This window comes from Hyla sarda, chromosome 11 (assembly GCF_029499605.1).
Source record: "Hyla sarda isolate aHylSar1 chromosome 11, aHylSar1.hap1, whole genome shotgun sequence".
In the NCBI taxonomy this organism is placed as follows: Eukaryota; Metazoa; Chordata; class Amphibia; order Anura; family Hylidae; genus Hyla; species Hyla sarda.
Genome location: NC_079199.1, coordinates 73,416,024 through 73,436,044, shown reverse-complemented (window position 1 = coordinate 73,436,044; position 20,021 = coordinate 73,416,024). Strand labels below are relative to the sequence as shown.

Genomic DNA, 20,021 nt, shown 5'->3' with positions numbered 1-20,021 from the left:
TTGCCAGCATGTCATCCACTATAGAGGTGGCTGGAGGGCTTACCTCTGTTCCCTGGTGTCCGTGGCTCTGTCATTGATAGAGCCTGGTCCAGTCAGGATTTATCAATGGATCTATTTAACCCCTTACATATTAAAAGTTCAAACAACCCCCTTTTCCTATATAAAATAACATGGAAACATAATAAAAATATGCATATTCGTTAGTGTCGCGTGCATAATTGTACGAACTATTAAAATTTAGCATTATATATCCCGTATGGTAAATTACGTCAATGTAAAAAAAAAAAAAACTACACTCCATAATTTTTTTTTTATAGTATCCAAGAAAAAAGTAAAAAGCAATCAAAAAGTCAGGTCAATACCAAAATGTTACCAATACAAAAAACAGACTATGGTGCAAAATAAATTAGCCCTCATACAGCCTGGTATCCGAAAAAAAATACTAAAAAGTTACAGGGGTCAGAAAAATGGCAAAAATTTTTTTTTTTCGAAAGTTAGGAATTTTTCAATTCGTAAAATTTGACGGAAACTATACAAATCTGGTATTGCTGTCATCAGGCCAACTTTAAGTATCAAAATAACATGTCAGCTGGACCACAAGGTAAATGGTGTGGTAAATGGTGTGAAAAGAAAACCACCAAATTAGCGAAATTCCCTTTTTTTTCATTTAAATATCACCTCACCAAAATGTAAATTTTTTTTTTGCTTCAGAGCATATGTTATTGAAAAATAAAAGGTGTAATTACAAAATACAATTCCGCAAAAAAACAAGCCCTCATGAGAGTCTGTAGAATTGAAAAATAAAAGCGTTATGGTTATTATAGGGCAAGGAAGAAAAAGCGAGAGTTTAACCTCTTAAGGATCATGGACGCGTATACACGTCCAATGGCCCTTAACCGGGTAGCCCGCGTCATACCGGCCGGCCCCCAGCTGATTCCTGCAGCTGGGGGCCGGCGTTAATAGCCGACACGCGGTGATCGCCGCAGGCGGCTATTAACCCTTTAGACCCCGAAGCGCGATCGCGGGGGGGGGGGTTATATCCACTGCTGAGGTAGCCTGAGGGCTTACCTATGCTCCTGTGTAGGCTCCGGCTCTCTGAATGATACAGCCTGGCAGGACCGAGCGCAGAGCACACAGATCACTATGGTTCTATTCAACCATAGTGATCTGTATGAGGAATCTAATGATTCCTCCTAAAAGTCCCCTAAGGGGACTAGAAGTATAAAGAGAAAAGAAAAAAAAAGTTTAAAAACACACACATTAACCCCTTCCTTATTAAAAGTTTAAATCACCCCCCTTTTCCCAAATTCCATATAAAAAATATATAAACATAATAAACATATGATATAGCCGCGTGCGTAAATGTCCGAACTATAAAAATATATCGTAAATCCAAAATCGCGTATTTTTCGTCACTTTTTATACCATAAAAAAAGGAATAAAATGCAATCAAAAAGTCAGATCAAAACAAAAATGGTACCATTTAAAACTTCAGATCACGGCGAAAAAAATTAGCCCTCATACCACCCTGTACGCGGAAAAATAAAAAAGTTATAGGGGTCAAAAGAGAACACTTTTAAATGCATTAATTTTCCTGCATGTAGTCATGATTTTTTCTAAAAGTATGACAAAATCCAACCTATATAAGTAGGGTATCATTTTAACCGTATGGACCTACAGAATAAAGATAAGGTGTCATTTTTACCGAAAAATATACAGCGTAGAAACAGAAGCCCCCAAAATTGACTAAATTATGTTTTTTCTTCAATTTTGCCGCACAATGATTTTTTTTTCCGTTTCGCTGTAGATTTTTGGGTAAAATGACTAATGTCATTACAAAGTAGAATTGGTGGCGCAAAAAATAAGCCCTAATATGGATTATTGGGTGCAAAATTGAAAGGGTTAGGATTTTTAAAAGTTAAGGAGTTAAACGAAAATTAGTCCGGACAAGTGGATCGTCATGAGGGACAAGTAGATTAGTCCCTGAGCAGGTAGTTTTTTTTTTTCTCACATCCCTACTTACATGCACATGATGAAGTGAAAAAAGCAAATAGGAGTTTCTTTCTCAAGCACGAGAAGGTTCACACTGAGATTAACACATTACCCACATTCGTGAATATATGCCTTGTTTCTCCAACTTTTTGAGGGCTTTTTTGTAGAAAGCTACTGAGGGATTCAAGGACCAGAATCAACTGTTGCTGATTTAAACCATGTAAATTTTACCTGAAAGAATATAAAAAGTCTAGCAGTTTTCTTTCACGTTTGTGACTTGTATAGTGACGAACATTTCATCCCCACACAAAACTTTAAACAAGAAAATCAAAGCAATGAAGAAATTTATTTTACAGTAGACAATTTTCTCTGAAAAGCCAATGATGACATACAGCCAAAGTATACCTATTTTGCATAAGTTTTGTCTTTTTAAAATTTCTTTTTTCTTTCACAAATTAAATTAACTTGAAACATAATTTAAAATGGTCCTTCCTTGTTATTACCTGAAGTAAAAAGGGAAAATAAAATGGCATGTATGACACTACGCAAAGGACCACATGCTATCTTAGTCTCTTAATCCATTTTAATTTATGGTTTTCCAAAAGTGACAATGCTGCCTTTCTATAGGAGTTTTAAAATCTCTGAAAAAGATGTTATTTGAAGAATCCTCTGTTTAGAAAGTTTGGCTACATGTTGTTGAATCCCATCATTCCTTTCATGTTTCCAGCTGCTCCTTGTTGAAACTGTCTCATCATAGACTGAAGTCCAGCCATTCCACCTGCCAATAAAAAAAAATCAGAAAAATTTTCATTCCTCAGTTATTACCGAATTATTTTTAAAACCAGCCAAATGGGAAGAGAAAAAAAAAAAAAAGGCCAATGGAGAATCCACAATGTACCTTCCAGAAATCAGCTGTTAAAATATATGCCATCATACCATATGTTGTGGAATTAAGGACGAAGGGCATGAGTTGAGTTACCGGGACTTAAAAGTGTTCTCACGAGCAAAAACACTTCAAATTCAGTGGGTCCTGACTGCTATCAGCAGCCAGGACCCAGGATTAATGCCAGGCACTGCTATCAGCAGCCAGGACCCAGGATTAATGCCAGGCACTGCTATCAGCAGCCAGGACCCAGGATTAATGCCAGGCACTGCTATCAGCAGCCAGGACCCAGGGTTAATGCCAGGCACTGATATCAGCAGCGAGGACCCAGGGTTAATGCCAGGCACTGCAGATCGGGTCGATAACCAGTATTGACCCTTCAGACGCCGCAATCAAAGTTGATTGCGGTCTTCTAAAATAAAAGTGAAACTCTCCCGGCAGCTCAGCGGAACTGATCGGGACTATCGCGACGAAATTGCGATGTCCCAATCAGCTGACAGGACGAGGGAGGGTTCTCACCTGCCTCTGCATCATCCGATCAGTTGTCAGCTGCACCTAGCCTGCTCAGCAGGCTGGAGCAGCCGAGCGCAGCTAACACTGATCAATGCTATGCTATGGCGTATAAGCCACGCCCCTTCCCAAAGGCTTTTGTTGAGGGGGCGGGCATGACGTCACGAGGGGGCGGCCTCGAACACGGAAGCCCGCACACAGAGTTCGGAGTAATGAACTTCCGGACTATGCGAGCGGAGCTACGGAAGGCAGGGCAGTGGACAACCCCGTTAATAAATGTGAATTAGCCCCTCCCCTATTAAAAGTTTGAATCACCACCCATTTCCCATTTTTTAAAATAATGTAATAAAAAATTAAAATCATATGTGGTACCGCCGCGTGCGTAAATGTCCAAAAAAAAAATGTAAATATATGGGTAGCTACACCTCACGGTCGATGGCGTACAGGTGAAAAAAATACCAAAGTCCAAAATTGTGCATTTTTGGTCACTTCATATACCATAAAAATATTAATACAAGTGATCAAAAAAGTCCCATCAAAACAAAAATTATACCAAATAAAAACTGCAGACAACTGTGCAAAAAATTAGCCCTCAAATAGCCCCGTATGCGGAAAAATTAAAAAAAGTTATAGGGGTCAGGAGATGACAATTTTAAAAAATACTTCTATTGGTGAATGTAGTTCTAATTGTTTAAAGTAGTAAAATAAAACCTACATAAATTGGGTATCCTTGTAACTGTATGGATCTACAGAATAAAAGATAAGGTGTCATTTTTACCAATAAGTGCACTGCATAGAAACGGAAGCTCTAGAAAGTTGCAAAATGGCTTTTTTTTTTTTACTTTTATTTATCTTCCCCCCCCCCCCCCCCCCCCCACAAAATTGAACTAGTTATGATTTTTAGAAGGGGAAGAGGAAAACGAAAGTGCAAAAACGAAAAAAAAAGTTTTGAGTCCTTAAGGTGAAAATGGACTGAATGCTTAAATGGGCACTGTCAGATACAAAAACTTTTGAAATGTTGTAAAGCATGCAAAACCAATAGGTTTTGCAATTGCTTTCATTAGAACATTTTCAGCATTTCATACTGAAAAAGCCAGTCAAGCAACTGCCCCCCTGACACATACTAGTCCTGCTGTGTCACCTACTTCATGGACCAACTTCCTTGATTGACAGCTGTGAGTGCAGGGCTCACAGCTGGAGGAAAAATCCTCCCACTGTCAGCTTGTGTCCCGCTACTGTCTGTGAGGACAAGATGGGAGTTGTAGTTTTGCTAATGCTAGGGGAGATGTGAGCAGACAGCATACTGAGGGAGGGGGCGGAGACCTGCAGTGAGGCCACACCCCCTCCATTTGAGAGGAATTCAGACTAAAGAGCTAAATTAAAAGTGTAATAAAAAAATAAAGATGCTAGACACAAATTTTATGTACATGGTCAGGATTAGATACTGAGTGATATATTAACCCCTTAAGGACTCAGGGTATTTCCGTTTTTGCACTTTCGTTTTTTCCTCCTTACCTTTTAAAAATCATAACCCTTTCAATTTTCCACCTAAAAATCCATATTATGGCTTATTTTTTGCATCGCCAATTCTACTTTGCAGTGATATTAGTCATTTTACCCAAAAATGCACGGCGAAACGGAAAAAAAAATCATTGTGCGACAAAATCGAAAAGAAAACGCCATTTTGTAAATTTTGGGGGCTTCCGTTTCTATGCAGTGCATATTTCGGTAAAAATGACACCTTATTATTCTGTAGGTCCATACGGTTAAAATGATCCCCTACTTATATAGGTTTGATTTTGTCGCACTTCTGGAAAAAATCATAACTACATGCAGGAAAATTTATCAGTTTAAAAAGGTCATCTTCTGACCCCTATAACTTTTTTATTTTTCCACGTACAGGGCGGTATGAGGACTCATTTTTTGCGCCGTGATCTGAAGTTTTTATCGGTATGATTTTTGTTTTGATCTGACTTTTTGATCACTTTTTATTCATTTTTTTTAATGGTATAAAAAGTGACCAAAATACGCTTTTTTGGACTTTGGAATTTTTTGCGCGTACGCCATTGACCGTACGGTTTAAATAATGATATATTTTTATAGTTTGGACATTTACGCACGCGGCGATACCACATATGTTTATTTATTTATTTATTTTTTACACAGTTTTATTTTTTTTTATGGGAAAAGGGGGGTGATTCAAACTTTTATTAGGGAAGGGGTTAAATGACCTTTATTAACACTTTTTTTTTTACATTTCTTTTGCAGTGTTATAGGTCCCATAGGGACCTATAACACTGCACACACTGATCTCCTATGCTGATCACTGGCGTGTATTAACACGCCTGTGATCAGCATTATCGGCGCTTGACTGCTCCTGCCTGGATCTCAGGCACGGAGCAGTCATTCGTCGATCGGACACCGAGGAGGCAGGTAAGGGCCCTCCCGGTGTCCGGTCAGCTGTTCGGGACGCCGCGATTTCACTGCGGCGGTCCCGAACAGCCCGACTGAGCCGGGTCACTTTCAGTTTCACTTTAGAAGCGGCGGTCAGCTTTGACCACTTCTAAAGGGTTAATACCGCACATCGCCGCGATCGGCGATGTGTGGTATTAGCCGCGGGTCCCGGCCGTTGATGAGCGCTGGGACCGACGCGATATGATGCAGGATCGCGGCGCGATCCCGCTTCATATCGCGGGAGCCGGCGCAGGACGTAAATATATGTCCTGCATCGTTAAGGGGTTAAAACATTTTTTTATTTGTTGTTGGATCTGATGGGTACGCTTTAAGGGGTTAAAGGAGCTTGATACATAAACACAAATCTTACCCATGTGTTGTAAAACTCTGGGGTCCATCATTTTTGCCATTTGCTGGTTAAGTTTAGCCATTTGAGAAGGATTTACATTTTTCGACATGTCACCACCTAAAAAAATTAGAAAGCATATAATGTATATGTAACGAAAACTCTAATGTTGTTATCTACTGGGTAACACTTTTCAGAACTAGAGCATTTAATGAGTAATTTTAGCATATGTTGGTACAGCTTGCAAATAGTTTTAGAAGTACTCTAGTGGCAAGTTTGGAATATTGCATGTAATATGCACAAAATATGCAGAGCACTACTGTACAAAATACTCCTATGTATGCTGTAAACATACCTTTGAAAAGTCCTTTGATTCCTCCCATTTTCTTAACCATTTGTGCAAATTTTGTGTACTGTGCCAAGAGTTCCTGTACATCTCTTGTAGATACTCCTGATCCCCTTGCCACTCTCTGAATTCTCCCAGGTTGCTTGCTGAAGAGTTTGGCACCATCAGTATTATCAAGTTCTACAATGATAATAAATAATTTACAGCTATGTCCACACAGTCTGTTTGTAATTAACACACAATGTTAACTAAATACATCTAAAATTAGCTGTACTGTAGCACCATTTTTCCTGAAAGAAATTGTATTAAAATTTAGACCTAGGTGTAATTTAATTCTAAGGTATAGCACTAATGCATATGTAGAAATATAGATTTTATAACAACACAGGAGACTCACATTATGCTAAATTCTCTCATTACTGAATTGATCGCAGCAAACAGAGCTCATAAAGGGTTAAGAAGAAAACAGTTGAAGCAGTACATTAAGTCCAGCATTTAACCCCTTTTTCAGTTTTTGTACTTCTAGTTTTTAACAGGTGAGGAGGAAAACACAAAACTTTCAATTTTGCAACTACAGTTTTTTGCGCCACCAATTTTACTTTGTAACGATAGTCATTTTACCAAAAAGTGTACAACAAAACCAAGAAAAAAATATTTGTTGGACAATATTGAAAAAAAAAAATAAAGCTCACCATTTCGTATCTTTTGGGAGCTTCTGTTTCTACGCAGAGCACTTTTCGGTAAAAATGAGACCTTATCTTTATTCTGTAGGTCTGATAAAATGATTAGTAACCCCCCCAGACCTATGATGGCCCCGACATACGATCATTTCAAGATACAATGGCCTCTCAGAGGCCATCGCATGTTGAAGGCAGCATCAACATACGATGCTTTTGTATGTAGTGGCCATCGCATAAACGGCTATCCAGCAGAGTGCTTCAGCTGCTGCCGGATAGCAGTTTACGGTGCCCCGTGTGCTCCGGTAACGATCACTCACCTGTCCTCGGGGCTCCGGAGGTCCTCTTTTTCAGGGACCAGTTCAGTTTTGAAGTGAATTTGAGGGTCTTTATGTTAGAAATACCCCATAATGGACCCCATTATGAAAACTGCACCCCTCAACGTATTCAAAATGACATTCAAAAAGTTTGTTAACCCTTTAGGCGTTTCACAGGAATAGCAGCAAAGTGGAGGCTCAAATTCTAAATCTTCAGTATTTATACTAACATGTCCTTGCAGACCCATATTTTCTTATTTTTACAAAAGGTAAAAGGAGAAAAAGCCCCCAAAATTTGTAACCCAATTTCTCTTGAGTAAGGAAATACTTCATATGTGGATGTAAAGTGCTCTATGGGTGCACTAGAGGGCTGAGAAGGGAAGCAGCCACAATGGAATTTTGGAGAGCGAATTTTGCTGAAATGGTTTTTGCAGGGCATGTCGCATTTAGGAAGCCCCCATGGTGCCAGAACAGTGAAAAACTCCCCACATGGCATACTATTTGGGAAACTTAAGTGGTACAGTGAGCATTAACACCCCACAGGTTTTTGACGACTTTACGTTGAAGTTGGATGTGAAAATTAAAATTTTTTTTTTTTAAACAAAAATGCTTATGTTACCCCAATTTTTTTTTTACAAGGGGTAATAGGTGAATATATCCCCCAAAATGTGTAATCCCATTTCTCTCGACTAAGGAAATATATCATATGGATGTAAAGTGCTCTGTGGGTGCACTACAATGCTCGGAAGGGAAGGAGCGACAAATGGAATTTTGGAGAGAGTATTTGGTTGGAATGTCTGGGGCCATGTGCGTTCACAAAGCCCCCATGGTGCCAGAACAGGGAAATCCCTCCCAACCCGTGACCCCATTTCAGAAACTACACCCCTCATGGAACATAGCAAGGGGTATAGTGAGCATTTACACCTCACTGGCATTTGAGAGATCTTTGTAATTAATTATGTAATTACATTTTTCATTTTCAAGGACCACTGTTCCAAAAATCTGTCAGACACCTATGGGGTGTAAATGCTCACTATACACACCTTGTTACGTTCCGTGATGGTTGTAGTTTCTGAAATGGGGTCACATGTGTTACATTTTTTGCGTATATGTCAGAACCACTGTAACTAGCAGCCAAACCTGTGCAAATCACCAATTTAGGCCTCAAATGTACATAGTGCGCTCTCACTCATGAGCCTTGTTGTGCGCCCGCAGAGCATTTTACGCCCACATATGGGGTATTTCCGTACTCAGGATAAATTGTGTTACAAATTTTGGGGGGCTTTTTTCCTTTTACCTCTTATGAAAATGAAAAGTATGGGGCAACACCAGAATGTTAGCATAAAAAAATAAAAATGTTTACATTAACATGCTGGTGTAGACCCCAACTTTACCTTTTCATAAGGGGTAGAAGGAGAAAAAGCCACCAAAAATTTGTAGCGCAATTTCTCCCGAGTACGGAAATAACCCATGTGTTACCCTAAACAGTTGCCTTGAAATACGACACGGCTCCAAAGTGAGCGTGCCATGCGCATTTGAGGCCTAAATTAGGGATTTTCATAGGGGTGTACCCGGATGCAAGCGTTCCACTTGCCTCTCCTCCACCAAAAATACTGTACGTCAGTTTTCCCCAAACAGCGTGCCCCTAGCTGTTGCAAAACTTCCAAAATGCCTGGACAGTCAATGGCTGTCTGGCAATACTGGGAGTTGTTATTTTGCAACAGCTGGAGGCTCAGTTTTGGAAAACTTACGTACAAGAATGTGGGGCGACAGGATAAGTGTGTGGGGTGCAAGGGTGTATATATGTAGTGTTTTACTCTTTATTTAGGGTTAGTGTAGTGTTTTTAGCGTACATTCACACTGGCGGGGTTTAAAGAGAGTTTCCCTCTGCAGCAGAAAATTTGCCGCTTCTCAAACTTAAAGCGGGAAACTTGCTGTAAACCCCCACCCATGTGAATGTACCCTGTACATACACGTGGTGGGGTCAGGGGGCAGTCAAAACTACAACTCCCACCATGCACTGACAGTGCATGCTGGGAGTTTTAGTTATGCAACAGCTAGAGGCATACTGGTTGGGATTGGGAAACACTGAGTTAGGCAACAGACTACCGCAGTGTTTCCGCACCACTGTCTGTGTTTTCCAACCAATGTGCCTCCAGCTGTTGCAAAACTACAGCTCCCAGCATGCATGGTCTGTCAGTGAATGCTGGGAGTTCTAGTTTTGCAACAGTAGATGCCACACAGGTTGAGAAACACTGAGTTAGGAAACAGACAATGTTTCCCAACCAGTGTGCCTCCAGTTGTTGCAAAACTACAACTCCCAGCATGCCTGGACAGTCAGTGGCTGTCCGGAAATGGTGTGAGCTGTTTTGCAACAGCTAGAGGCTCCATTTTGGAAACACTGCTGTACGATAAGTTTTCATGCTGGGAGATGTAGTTATGCAAAAGCTGGAGGTACGCAACTACATCTCCCAGCATGCCGTCTGGGCATGCTGGGAGTTGTAGTTTTGCAACATCTGGAGCGCTACAGTTTAGAGACCACTGTAGTGTGGTCTCAAACTGTAGCCCTCCAGAGGTTCCTAGGCAACTCACCGGCTTCCGTAGTCTGCACCAGGGAGCCGCACATCATCGCCACACCAGGAAGCTGCATGTCATCGCTAAGTGGACCTCCGGCGCCGGTCACCGACGGTTCCCCTGCTCTGCTCGGACAACAGTGGGTGGGCAGAGCGGGGGAACCAAACTTTAACCCCTCACCCTGATCTGCTATTGGTCGGTCGCTTCTGACCGACCAATAGCAGGGATAGGAGGGGTGGCACCCCTGCCACCTAACTCCTATCCCTTCAGGGCGACCGAGGGTGAGACCAGTATGACCCGGAATCGCCGGTATGAATTCACACAGCAGGGATGCCCTTGGTCCTTAAGATCGGGTACGCCCTTGGTCCTTAAGTACCAGGGGGCAAGGGCGTACCCATATGCCCGTGGCCCCCCAAGAGGTTAAATATGTCCTACCAGATATGTATGGTTAGTTATTGGCTGGAGGGTTCATACAAGTCACCTCCATTTAATATATCCAGATATTAGATTGTCCCATCCTTTAAATCATTTGGTGTAATAACATGATATTGAGTTAACCATTGTTGTAAAAAGAAACTGTAGCTCAGGCTTGGAGCAACCAAACGCCGATCGGACGCGACGGAGCAAGGTAAGGGGGTCTCGTGTCCTAGCTGATCCGAACATCACGATTTTATCGCGATGTCCCGATCAGCCCGACTGAGCTGCCGGGAGGCTTTTACTTTCATTTTTAGACACGGCGATAAACTTTGAACGCCACGTCTAAAGGGTTAATAGCGCGCGGCACAACGATCGTTAGCAGCCGGGACAGACCTGGTGTGACCCTGTTTTAAACACCGGGACCGGGCGAGGGGCATACAGGTACGCCCTTTGTCCTGAAGGAGTTGGCCAATAAATCTGCATATTTTAGAATACCTGTGTATTGTTTTACAATGTTGCAAAGGTACCAAGCGCTAATCAATGAACTAAACAATTCTGGGTAAATAGTCACGCCCAGAGATATGAATTGCATGATTTATATTTTGGCAATTCATCAGATCACTTATATTGAATTTTTGGTAACAATTGGCCATATTGGCATCATGACCTTGTGCCATCAGCAGCACAATTAAAGGGCTCCGCATATTTGGAGGTTCCTTAGCGGCACAATAACCAGGGACGTTAATGGCGGTTGTGTGCCATAATAATCGCGACAGTTATACTTTGTGACTTCTAACAAACCACTTTCAGTAATTTCTTGTTTTTACCGCCTTTCCCATAACTCCACCCACATTATCATTCCCCTCACCCAGAATGGGCTTGGGACAGGATTTTACACAAAAGTAAACTACTCCGCCTTTTTTACTTGTATAGTATTTCCCTTAACCCTGTACAGTATCTGCCCAGTCATAACTTGCATCCAGCCATGTGCATCTAACTTATCCCCACTATATCATAGTCTTTCTCCAACATTAATAGTTCCAGTTCATCCATATTATTGAGGCTTCTGACAGTATACATGCACATATTGCTTTCATTCATATATTTCTTCTGATCACTTAAAACTGTTCTAACACCTTTCGCCGTTCCACCCCCAGTTTTATTACCTATCCCCAGCTCTCTATCTACACTATCTTCCTCTCTATGTTACAGATCCCACCCCCCCTCTCTCCCCAGTCCCTAGTTTAAACACACCACTCCCCCCCCCCCCTTCTGGCCATCTTCTGCAGGAGCACAGGTGCACCCTCCCTATTGAGGTGCAGCCTGTCCCTACGGTAAGCCTGTATCCAACAGCGTAGTCGGCCCGGTACTCCATGAACCAAAACCCCTCCTTCTTTCACCAGATTCTGAGCCACTTGTTTACCTCCCTAATCGCTCACTGCCTCTGTGGTATGGTATAGGTAGTACTTTAAAAAAAAAAATTACCTTGGAGGTCCTTACCTTAAGCTTGTTGCCTAAATCCCTGTAATAATTTTTAAGGGCACTCCACCTACCTCTTACTTTGTCATTGGTGCCAACGTGTACCATCTAGCCCCACCCAGTAATCGGTCCACCCGAACTGCAAGGTGCCGAAGCTAAGAGCCAGGCTCACAAAAACACTGTTCGGCGATCCAGGTCTTTACGACAGATCGCCCTGTCTGTCTTCCAAATAATAGAGTCCCCCACTACCATACTGCAGCAGACCTCCCTCTGGCTGTCCGAAGCAGTGTTTTGCTGCCGCATCGCTAACGCTGAACTAACATCCCCCTCATCTGCCAACCGAGCAAACTTGTTGGGGTGTGCTAGATCAGGACTAACCTCCCTGACTATTTTCCACCAACCCAGTTTTCTAACAGTGACCATCCTACACCTCCATCCCACTCTCCTCCCCACCTCTACCCCCGAGAGTGCCTGCTCAGTGCGCAGCAGACTCCTCTTCATGTTGTCAATGGATCTCAGTGTTGCCAGTTGCTCCTTAAGATCCGGAATCTGGGCTCCTAAATGAACAACTTGCAAACATCTCACCCAGCAGTATGCACCCTCAAACTGTTGTTCTTTGAGTGTATACATTAACCTCTTAAGGACCCATGACGTCCGCTCCCGATCTATAACGCGGGGCCACGGCGGGGACAACGGCCGGGACCCGTGGCTAATAGCGCGCGGCATTGATTGCAGGGCCGCGCACTATTAACCCTTTAAACGCGTCGTTCAAAGTTGAATGCCGTGTCTACAGTGAAAGTAAACCCATGCCGGTTAGCTCAGGGAGCTGTGCAGGATCGCCGCGGCGAAATCGCGGCATCCCGAACAGCTTACATGACAGCCGGAGGATCCCTACCTGCCTCCTCGCTGTCCGATCGCCGAATGACTGCTCAAAGCCCGAGATCCAGGCATGAGCAGTCAAGTGGCCGAATCATTGATCACTGGTTTCCTATGAGAAACCAGTGATCAATGTAAAAGATCAGTGTGTGCAGTGTTATAGGTCCCTATGGGAGCTATAACACTGCAAAAAAAAAAAAAAAAAAGTGAATAAAGATCATTTAACACCTCCCCTAATAAAAGTTTGAGTTACCCCTTTTTTCCCCAAAAAAAAAAAAAAAAAAGAAGTGTAAATAAAAATGTGGTATCGCCGCGTGCGGAAATGTCTGAATTATACAAATATATTGGTTAATTAACCCCTTAAAGGGGTACTCTGCCCCTGGCATCTTATCCCCTATCCAAAGGATAGGGGATAAGATGTTAGATCGCCACGGTCCCGCTGCTGGGGACCCCGCGGATCGCCGCTGCGGCACCCCACCATCATTACTGCACAGAGCGAGTTCGCCCTGTGCGTAATGATGGGCGATACAGGGTCCGGAGCAGCGTGACGTCATGGCTCCGCCCCTCATGACATCACGGCATGTCCCCTTAATGCTGTCTATGGCAGGGGGCGTGACGACTGCCACGCCCCCTCCCATAGACTTGTATTGACGGGGGCAGGCCGTGACGTCACGAGGGGCGGAGCCGTGGTGTAACGATGCTCCGGCCCGTCATTACGTGCAGAGCGATCTCTCTCTGCGCAGTAATGATAGTGGGGTGCTGCAGCAGCGATCCCCGGGGTCCCCAGCAGGGGGACCACGGCGATCTGACATCTTATCCCCTATCCTTTGGATAGGGGATAAGATGTCTAGGGGCGGAGTACCCCTTTAAGGACCAGGCCATTTTACACCTTAGGACCAGAGCGTTTTTTTAACATCTGACCACTGTCACTTTAAACATTAATAACTCTGGAATGCTTTTAGTTATCATTCTGATTCAGAGAATTTTTTTCGTGACATTCTACTTTCTTGGTGAAAAATCCCCAAATTTGATGAAAAAAATGGAAAATGTTGCATTTTTCTAACTTTGAAGCTCTCTGCTTGTAAGGAAAATGGATATTCCAAATAAAAAATGTTTTGATTCACATATAAAATATGTCTACTTTATGTTTGCATCATAAAATTGACAAGTTTTTACTTTTGGAAGACACCAGAGGGCTTCAAAGTTCAGCAGCAATTTTCCACAAAATTTTCAAACTCACAATTTTTCAGGGACCAGTTCAGGTTTGAAGTGGATTTGAAGGGTCTTCATATTAGAAATACCCCATAAAAAGACCCCATTATAAAAACTGCACCCCCCAAAGTATTCAAAATGACAGTCAGTGTTTTAATCCTTTATGTGCTTCATAGGAATAGCAACAAAGTGGAGAAAATTCACAATCTTCATTTTTTACACTTGCATGTTCTTGTAGACCCAATTTTTGAATTTTTACAAGGGGTAAAAGGAGAAAATTTATACTTGTATTTGTAGCCCAATTTCTCTCGAGTAAGCACATACCTCATATGTCTATGTAAAGTGTTCGGCGGGCGCAGTAGAGGGCTCTGAAGCGAAGGAGCGACAAGGGGATTTTATAGAGTACGTTTTTCTGAAATGGTTTTTGGGGGGCATGTTGCATTTAGGAAGCCCCTATGGTGCCAGAACAGCAAAAAAAAAAACCACATGGCATACCATTTTGGAAACTAGACCCCTTGAGGAACATAACAAGGAATTAAGTGAGCCTTAATACCCCACAGGTGTTTCACGACTTTTGCATATGTAAAGAAAAGAAAAGATTCTCACTAAAATGTGTGTTTCCCCCCCCAAATTTCACATTTTTGCAAGGGTTAATAGCAGAAAACAACACCCTAAATTTGTAACCCCATCTCTTCTGAGTATCCCATAAGTTGACCTGAAGTGCACTACGGGCGAACTACAATGCTCAGAAGAGAAGGAGTCATATTTGGCTTTTTGAGAGCAAATTTTGCTAGGGGGGGGGGGGGGGGGGGGGTTGGGCGGGCATGTCGCATTTAGGAAGCCCCTATGGTGCCAGGACAGCAAAAAAAGAAAACCACATGGCATATCATTTTGGAAACTAGACCCCTTGAGGTAACAAGGGGTAAAGTAAGCCTTAATACCCCGCAGAGGTTTCACGACTTTTGCATATGTAAAATGTGGGTTTCCCCCAAAATTTAACATTTTTACAAGGGTTAATAGCAGAAAAGACACCCCACAATTTGTAAATACATTTCTTTGGAGTAAGAACATACCTGATTTTTGAATGATTTTGGCTCCGCTGGTGCACACCAGGTCTTTGTATAGGCATGTGGTCAGTCAGGGGCCTTGAGCTTTTCATAGCAGAGAATGTGGGACCCCCCCCCCCCCCTCAAGGAGCGTTAATGGGGGGAGCACTGAGCCCTAAAATAGGGGAACACTATGGGGGACAACGGGCCGTAACTAGGGTATACAGGTGGGGTACAGAGGCCTGTAATATGGGGTACAGTGGGCCTGAAAATTATAAATTATAATAAAAAAGGATATTTTCCCAGAATGATGACCCAGAGCATAGCCAAAACGAAAAAAAATAAATATGCCCACCCCAAACCCTATGCTCCGAGTCATCATTCTGGGAATGCGATGTATGTGGCCGTCCCTAACCTGTTGCCTCAAATGCGTACCCGCTCAGGTGGAGAGAGAGCTCTGCGCATTTGAGGCAACATATAAAAGTCCCCGATGATAATGACTCAGTGACCTATGACCCATTTTTTGAAAAAACACCCCCAGGGGTCTTATCAGGTTTTTTTTATTTATTTTTTTAGTTTTTTGGGGGCAATTTAGTGGTTTTAGGAGGTTAACAATTTGAAATGTACTCTGGACTTGGTACATTGGTCAAATTATGGAAAATTTAACTGAAAAGGGAAAATTTAGGGCTCCATGGAAGTGTGATACTCCCTGAAGCAGCCTATGCAGAGGCCCGGATTATCTGGGCAAGTGTCGCACTGATACGTGGTGTCCTTCTGTATCCCCCTCATGCTACACACTCTGCATCTTTTCTGGATTCGTCCCTTCTTTCCACTGTGGGGGATCACACCTGGAAAGTGTTGGCCTGGGACGATCCTGGCGCCTATAACTCCAGACCCTTGGGAAGTCCGGCCTCATCTTTCCCAGTCGCCAAAGATCAGGAACCTTAAGACTTCTTCTTGGTACTGAAGGAATGTCCCTGTGTTGCCAGCGTACTGGGATAGTACAAAAGCGCTGTACATGGCAACCTGTACCAAGTAGACCGCAACTTTTTTTGTACCATGCCCGTGTTTTCCGCATGGCGTTATATGGCTTAAGGACTTCATCTGAGAGATCAACTCCCCCCATATACTGATTGTAGTCCAGAATACAATCAGGCTTGAGGACCGGTCCCACGGTACCTCGCACAGGGACAGGCGTGCTGCATTCCCATGAATAGTGGTGAGCATAAGGACATCCCTCTTATACTTCAACAACAGGTTATTATGGGTGAGGGCACGGGACTCACACTTGGGGATAGTATGCAGTGTGTGGTGCTTGTAAAAAGTGTACAACAGTAAAAGAAAAAAAAAAAAAAAAAAACAGTAACGCACGCAGCTCCCTGAACCCCTAATAGGACCCGGGGTCAGGGATCAGACCCTAATAGGACCCTTGGGGACCTATTAGGGGGTCGGGGGGGGGACTTTTTTTTTTTTTTACTTTTTTAACTTTATTAACTCCTACCTGTCCCTGAAATCCGCTGTCCCTATTCTAAGGCTGGTGAGGGGGCTTCGGAGCTCTGAGGGGGGGGGATCCGCGGTCTTCTCACTGCTGCAACCGTTAACCCCTCCTCTGCCACGCCACTATTGGTCAGAGGATCGCCGGCCAATAGTAGCGTTGCTGGGGAGGTGACAGTATTGTCACCTCTCCCCAGCAACGGCAGGTGATTGGCGGTGTATCGTACACCGCTGATCACCATCTAGTTCCGCCACATCGGGTCACCACTGACCCAAATGACCGGAATCGCTGCAGATCGTTGACATGTGGGGGGGATGCGCAATTCGCCAGGACGTATGAGTACGTGCCTGGTCCTTAAGGGGTTAAACCGCATGGTCAATGGCGTACGCTCAAAAAAATTTACCAAAGTCCAAAATAGTGCATTTTTGGTCACTTTTTATATCCTGAAAAAATTAATAATAAGCAATCAATAAGTCCCATCACTGCAAAAAGGATATCACGGCGCAAAAAATTAGCCCACACACCACCCCATACGCAGAAAAAAAAAGTTATAGGGGTCAGAAGATGACAATTTTAAAACGTATTAATTTTCCTGCATGTAGTTATGATTTTTTCCAGAAGTACGACAAAATCAAACCTATATAAGTAGGGTATAATTTTAATCGTATGGACCTACATACAGAGAAGGTGTCATTTTAACTGAAAAATGTACTGTGTAGAAACAGAAGCCCCCAAAATTTACAAAATGGCAGTTTTTCTTTAATTTTGTCTCACAATGATTTTTTTTTCCCGTTTCGCCATAGATTTTTGGGTAAAATGGCTGACGTCATTACAAAGTAGAATTGGTGGCGCAAAAAAAAGCCATCATATGGATTTTTAGGTGCAAAATTGAAAGTTATGATTTTTTTAAGAAAAAGACATAGGACAAAGGCGCTTCCTTGTGTGGCATAAGCTGTATTGCACAGGAATATGCAAAGGGAGAAAATGTGCTCACCTGAACAGCTTCCCCAACCGATAGCATCGGCGTGAAGTGAAGATAACGGGAAGAGAAGGTGAAATCGGGAAATGGTGTCCGCGCTGCTCTGTGTTCGGCTGGAGTCAACAAGAACTCCGGAGTCAAAAGGTGCAAGTAGATTCAACTTTATTTCGTTCACACAACGCGTTTCTGGGTGTAAACCCTTTCATCAGGCGTGATACAATCAAAGTGAAAGAGCCAGGTATATATACACACATATGGGACCAGGTGAATCACAATTAAGAACAGGAACAGGAAGTGACATATCGGAACAAGCGAAAGTACAAATACATCACACATAAAAATAGAAAACCATATAGTAAAACAAATCTATCCCTATTTATTTAAATTAGGGAACAATGGAATAAAGGAAGTAAAAATATATAGATAAAAAAATTATTTTTATAAATATATATATATATATATATATATATACGCATTTAATATTCCATAATACTCAAGTGTCAGTTCTCTCAATGCATTCATTAAGGCCCTCAGGCCAAAGAGTATTAAAACGGAAAATCCAAAAAGATTCCCTATTTACAAGGCGCTGGAAATGGTTAAGTGTATTTATATCAATACTTTCACTGACAGACACTGTAATGCAGTCAATTTCATCTGTATGATTTAGTGCAATATGCCTGGATACACTATGCTGCATGAATTTTGTGTTAATATTGTGTCAATGCTTATTCATCCTCATCCTCAGGGTTTGTATTGTTCTCCCTATATACTGTATACCGCATCTACAAGATATTAAATAGATTACGTAGGAGGATGAGCAGTTAAAATGATCTTTCACATCTATTGATTCCCCAGTCGAATGAGAGATTTTGGAATTACCATTTGTAGATATCCATTTGCAACATAAACATCTAGAAATGTTGCAAGGGAAAGTGCCTTGTAGGGAATTTTTTAAAATATAAATGTGAGAAATTTCTTTCCTTTCAATTAGTCTACTGGGTACAAGGTGATTGCGTAGGGTTTTTAGCTCTCTTATAAGTTATCAACATTTTTATGGGTACATTTTTTTAAAATAGGATCGACTAAAAGAGTAGACCAATGTTTTCTCAGGATTCCCATTATTTTATTGGGTGCATTGTTAAAAGTAGTAATAAAATAAAATTTATGTCCCAAATTTTTATTTAAATTATTTTCATTCTTCCTTCTTTTACCATTTTGTTCCACCAGAACATTTTGGGATAGCATATTCGTTTTTTTAAAAGCAGTACTTAAAATTCTTTTAGGGTATCCCTTCTCCAAAAATCTCATTTGTAAAATTTTAGACTGACTGATAAAATCTTCATTTCTGCTGCAATTTTTTCTAATCCTCTGGATCTGTCCATATGGAGTATTTAAAATCCATTTTGGGAAATGGCAACTATTAAAATTTAGAAAACTATTTACATCTACCTTTTTAAAATGAGTACGTGTCGACATCGTGGGGGTGAAAACCAAGCCCCATTCATTTCCATTTAATTTAGAGAGACAAATTCAGAGGCTTCCTCTTCAGAGCCATTCCACAAAATGATCAGGTCGTCAATATATCTTTTATATAGCAAGATGCGGGGATCAGTGACATGAAGGGACTCGAAACACCCCATAAACAAATTAGCGTAACTTGGGGGAATCGAGTCCCCATGGCACATCCCCGCATCTGCCGAAAGATCCGATCAAACGAAAAAAAATATGACGTAAAATAAAAATAATGGATTCTAGGGGGGGGGGGGGGGGTATTTCATCCTTGTGGACTTTTGGGAGATAATAAAAAGTCAGTAATTGATAGTTTTTTTATTTTTAAAAATCATACTCATTTAAAATTGAGGAATCTGGAGCTTTTTTTATCAGGATATTATAGTCAATAATATATTCAGGAGAAGGGTCTTCAGATAAAATGTAATACTCTGTGTCAGATAGGATAGGCATAGCTTCACAGATATAGTCGGCCCTATTGAGAAGGAGTGTTCCTCCCCCCCTTATCTGCAGGTCTAATGATTAAATCTTTATTGTCTTTCAGAGTTTTTTTTTCATTAGATTATCAGATGTTTTTGAATCTCTGAAATCTCTGCAAACCATAGAGTAAAAATTTTCTACAAAATTTCCTCTATGTCCTAATGGATAAAAGGACGATTTCTTGTGTACCTCTAAGTGTTTTACGGAGGTTTGATTAGTCGTATTTGCTATTGTGAGTGTCTGTAGAACAAGGATCATTATTAAGACAATGTTGATTCCCTTTTTTGTTTTCAGAATGGGAAAAAAAACGCGCAAGGGTTAATTTGCGTGTAAACTCATTGAGGTCTAAAAATAACTGAAAAGAGTTAGGGGACGAGGAGGGACAGAAAGATAATCCCTTTGCCAATAGAGTTATTACATTTTCATGTA

General features: G+C 41.8%; 1 protein-coding gene across 1 annotated transcript in view; it reads right to left on the bottom strand.

Moving 5' to 3' along the window:
- Window positions 1–2,319: 2,319 nt before the first annotated feature.
- The window catches only part of SRP54 (signal recognition particle 54), a 118,617-nt gene continuing 100,915 nt past the window's right edge, over window positions 2,320–20,021 (bottom strand). Inside the window, exons 14-16 of the mRNA XM_056545308.1 lie at window positions 6,541–6,711; window positions 6,210–6,305; window positions 2,320–2,770 (exon numbers count right to left, since the gene is read on the bottom strand). Coding sequence (XP_056401283.1) covers window positions 2,679–2,770; window positions 6,210–6,305; window positions 6,541–6,711 — 359 coding nt within the window. The 3' untranslated portion in view covers window positions 2,320–2,678. The remainder of the gene's footprint in view (window positions 2,771–6,209; window positions 6,306–6,540; window positions 6,712–20,021) is intronic.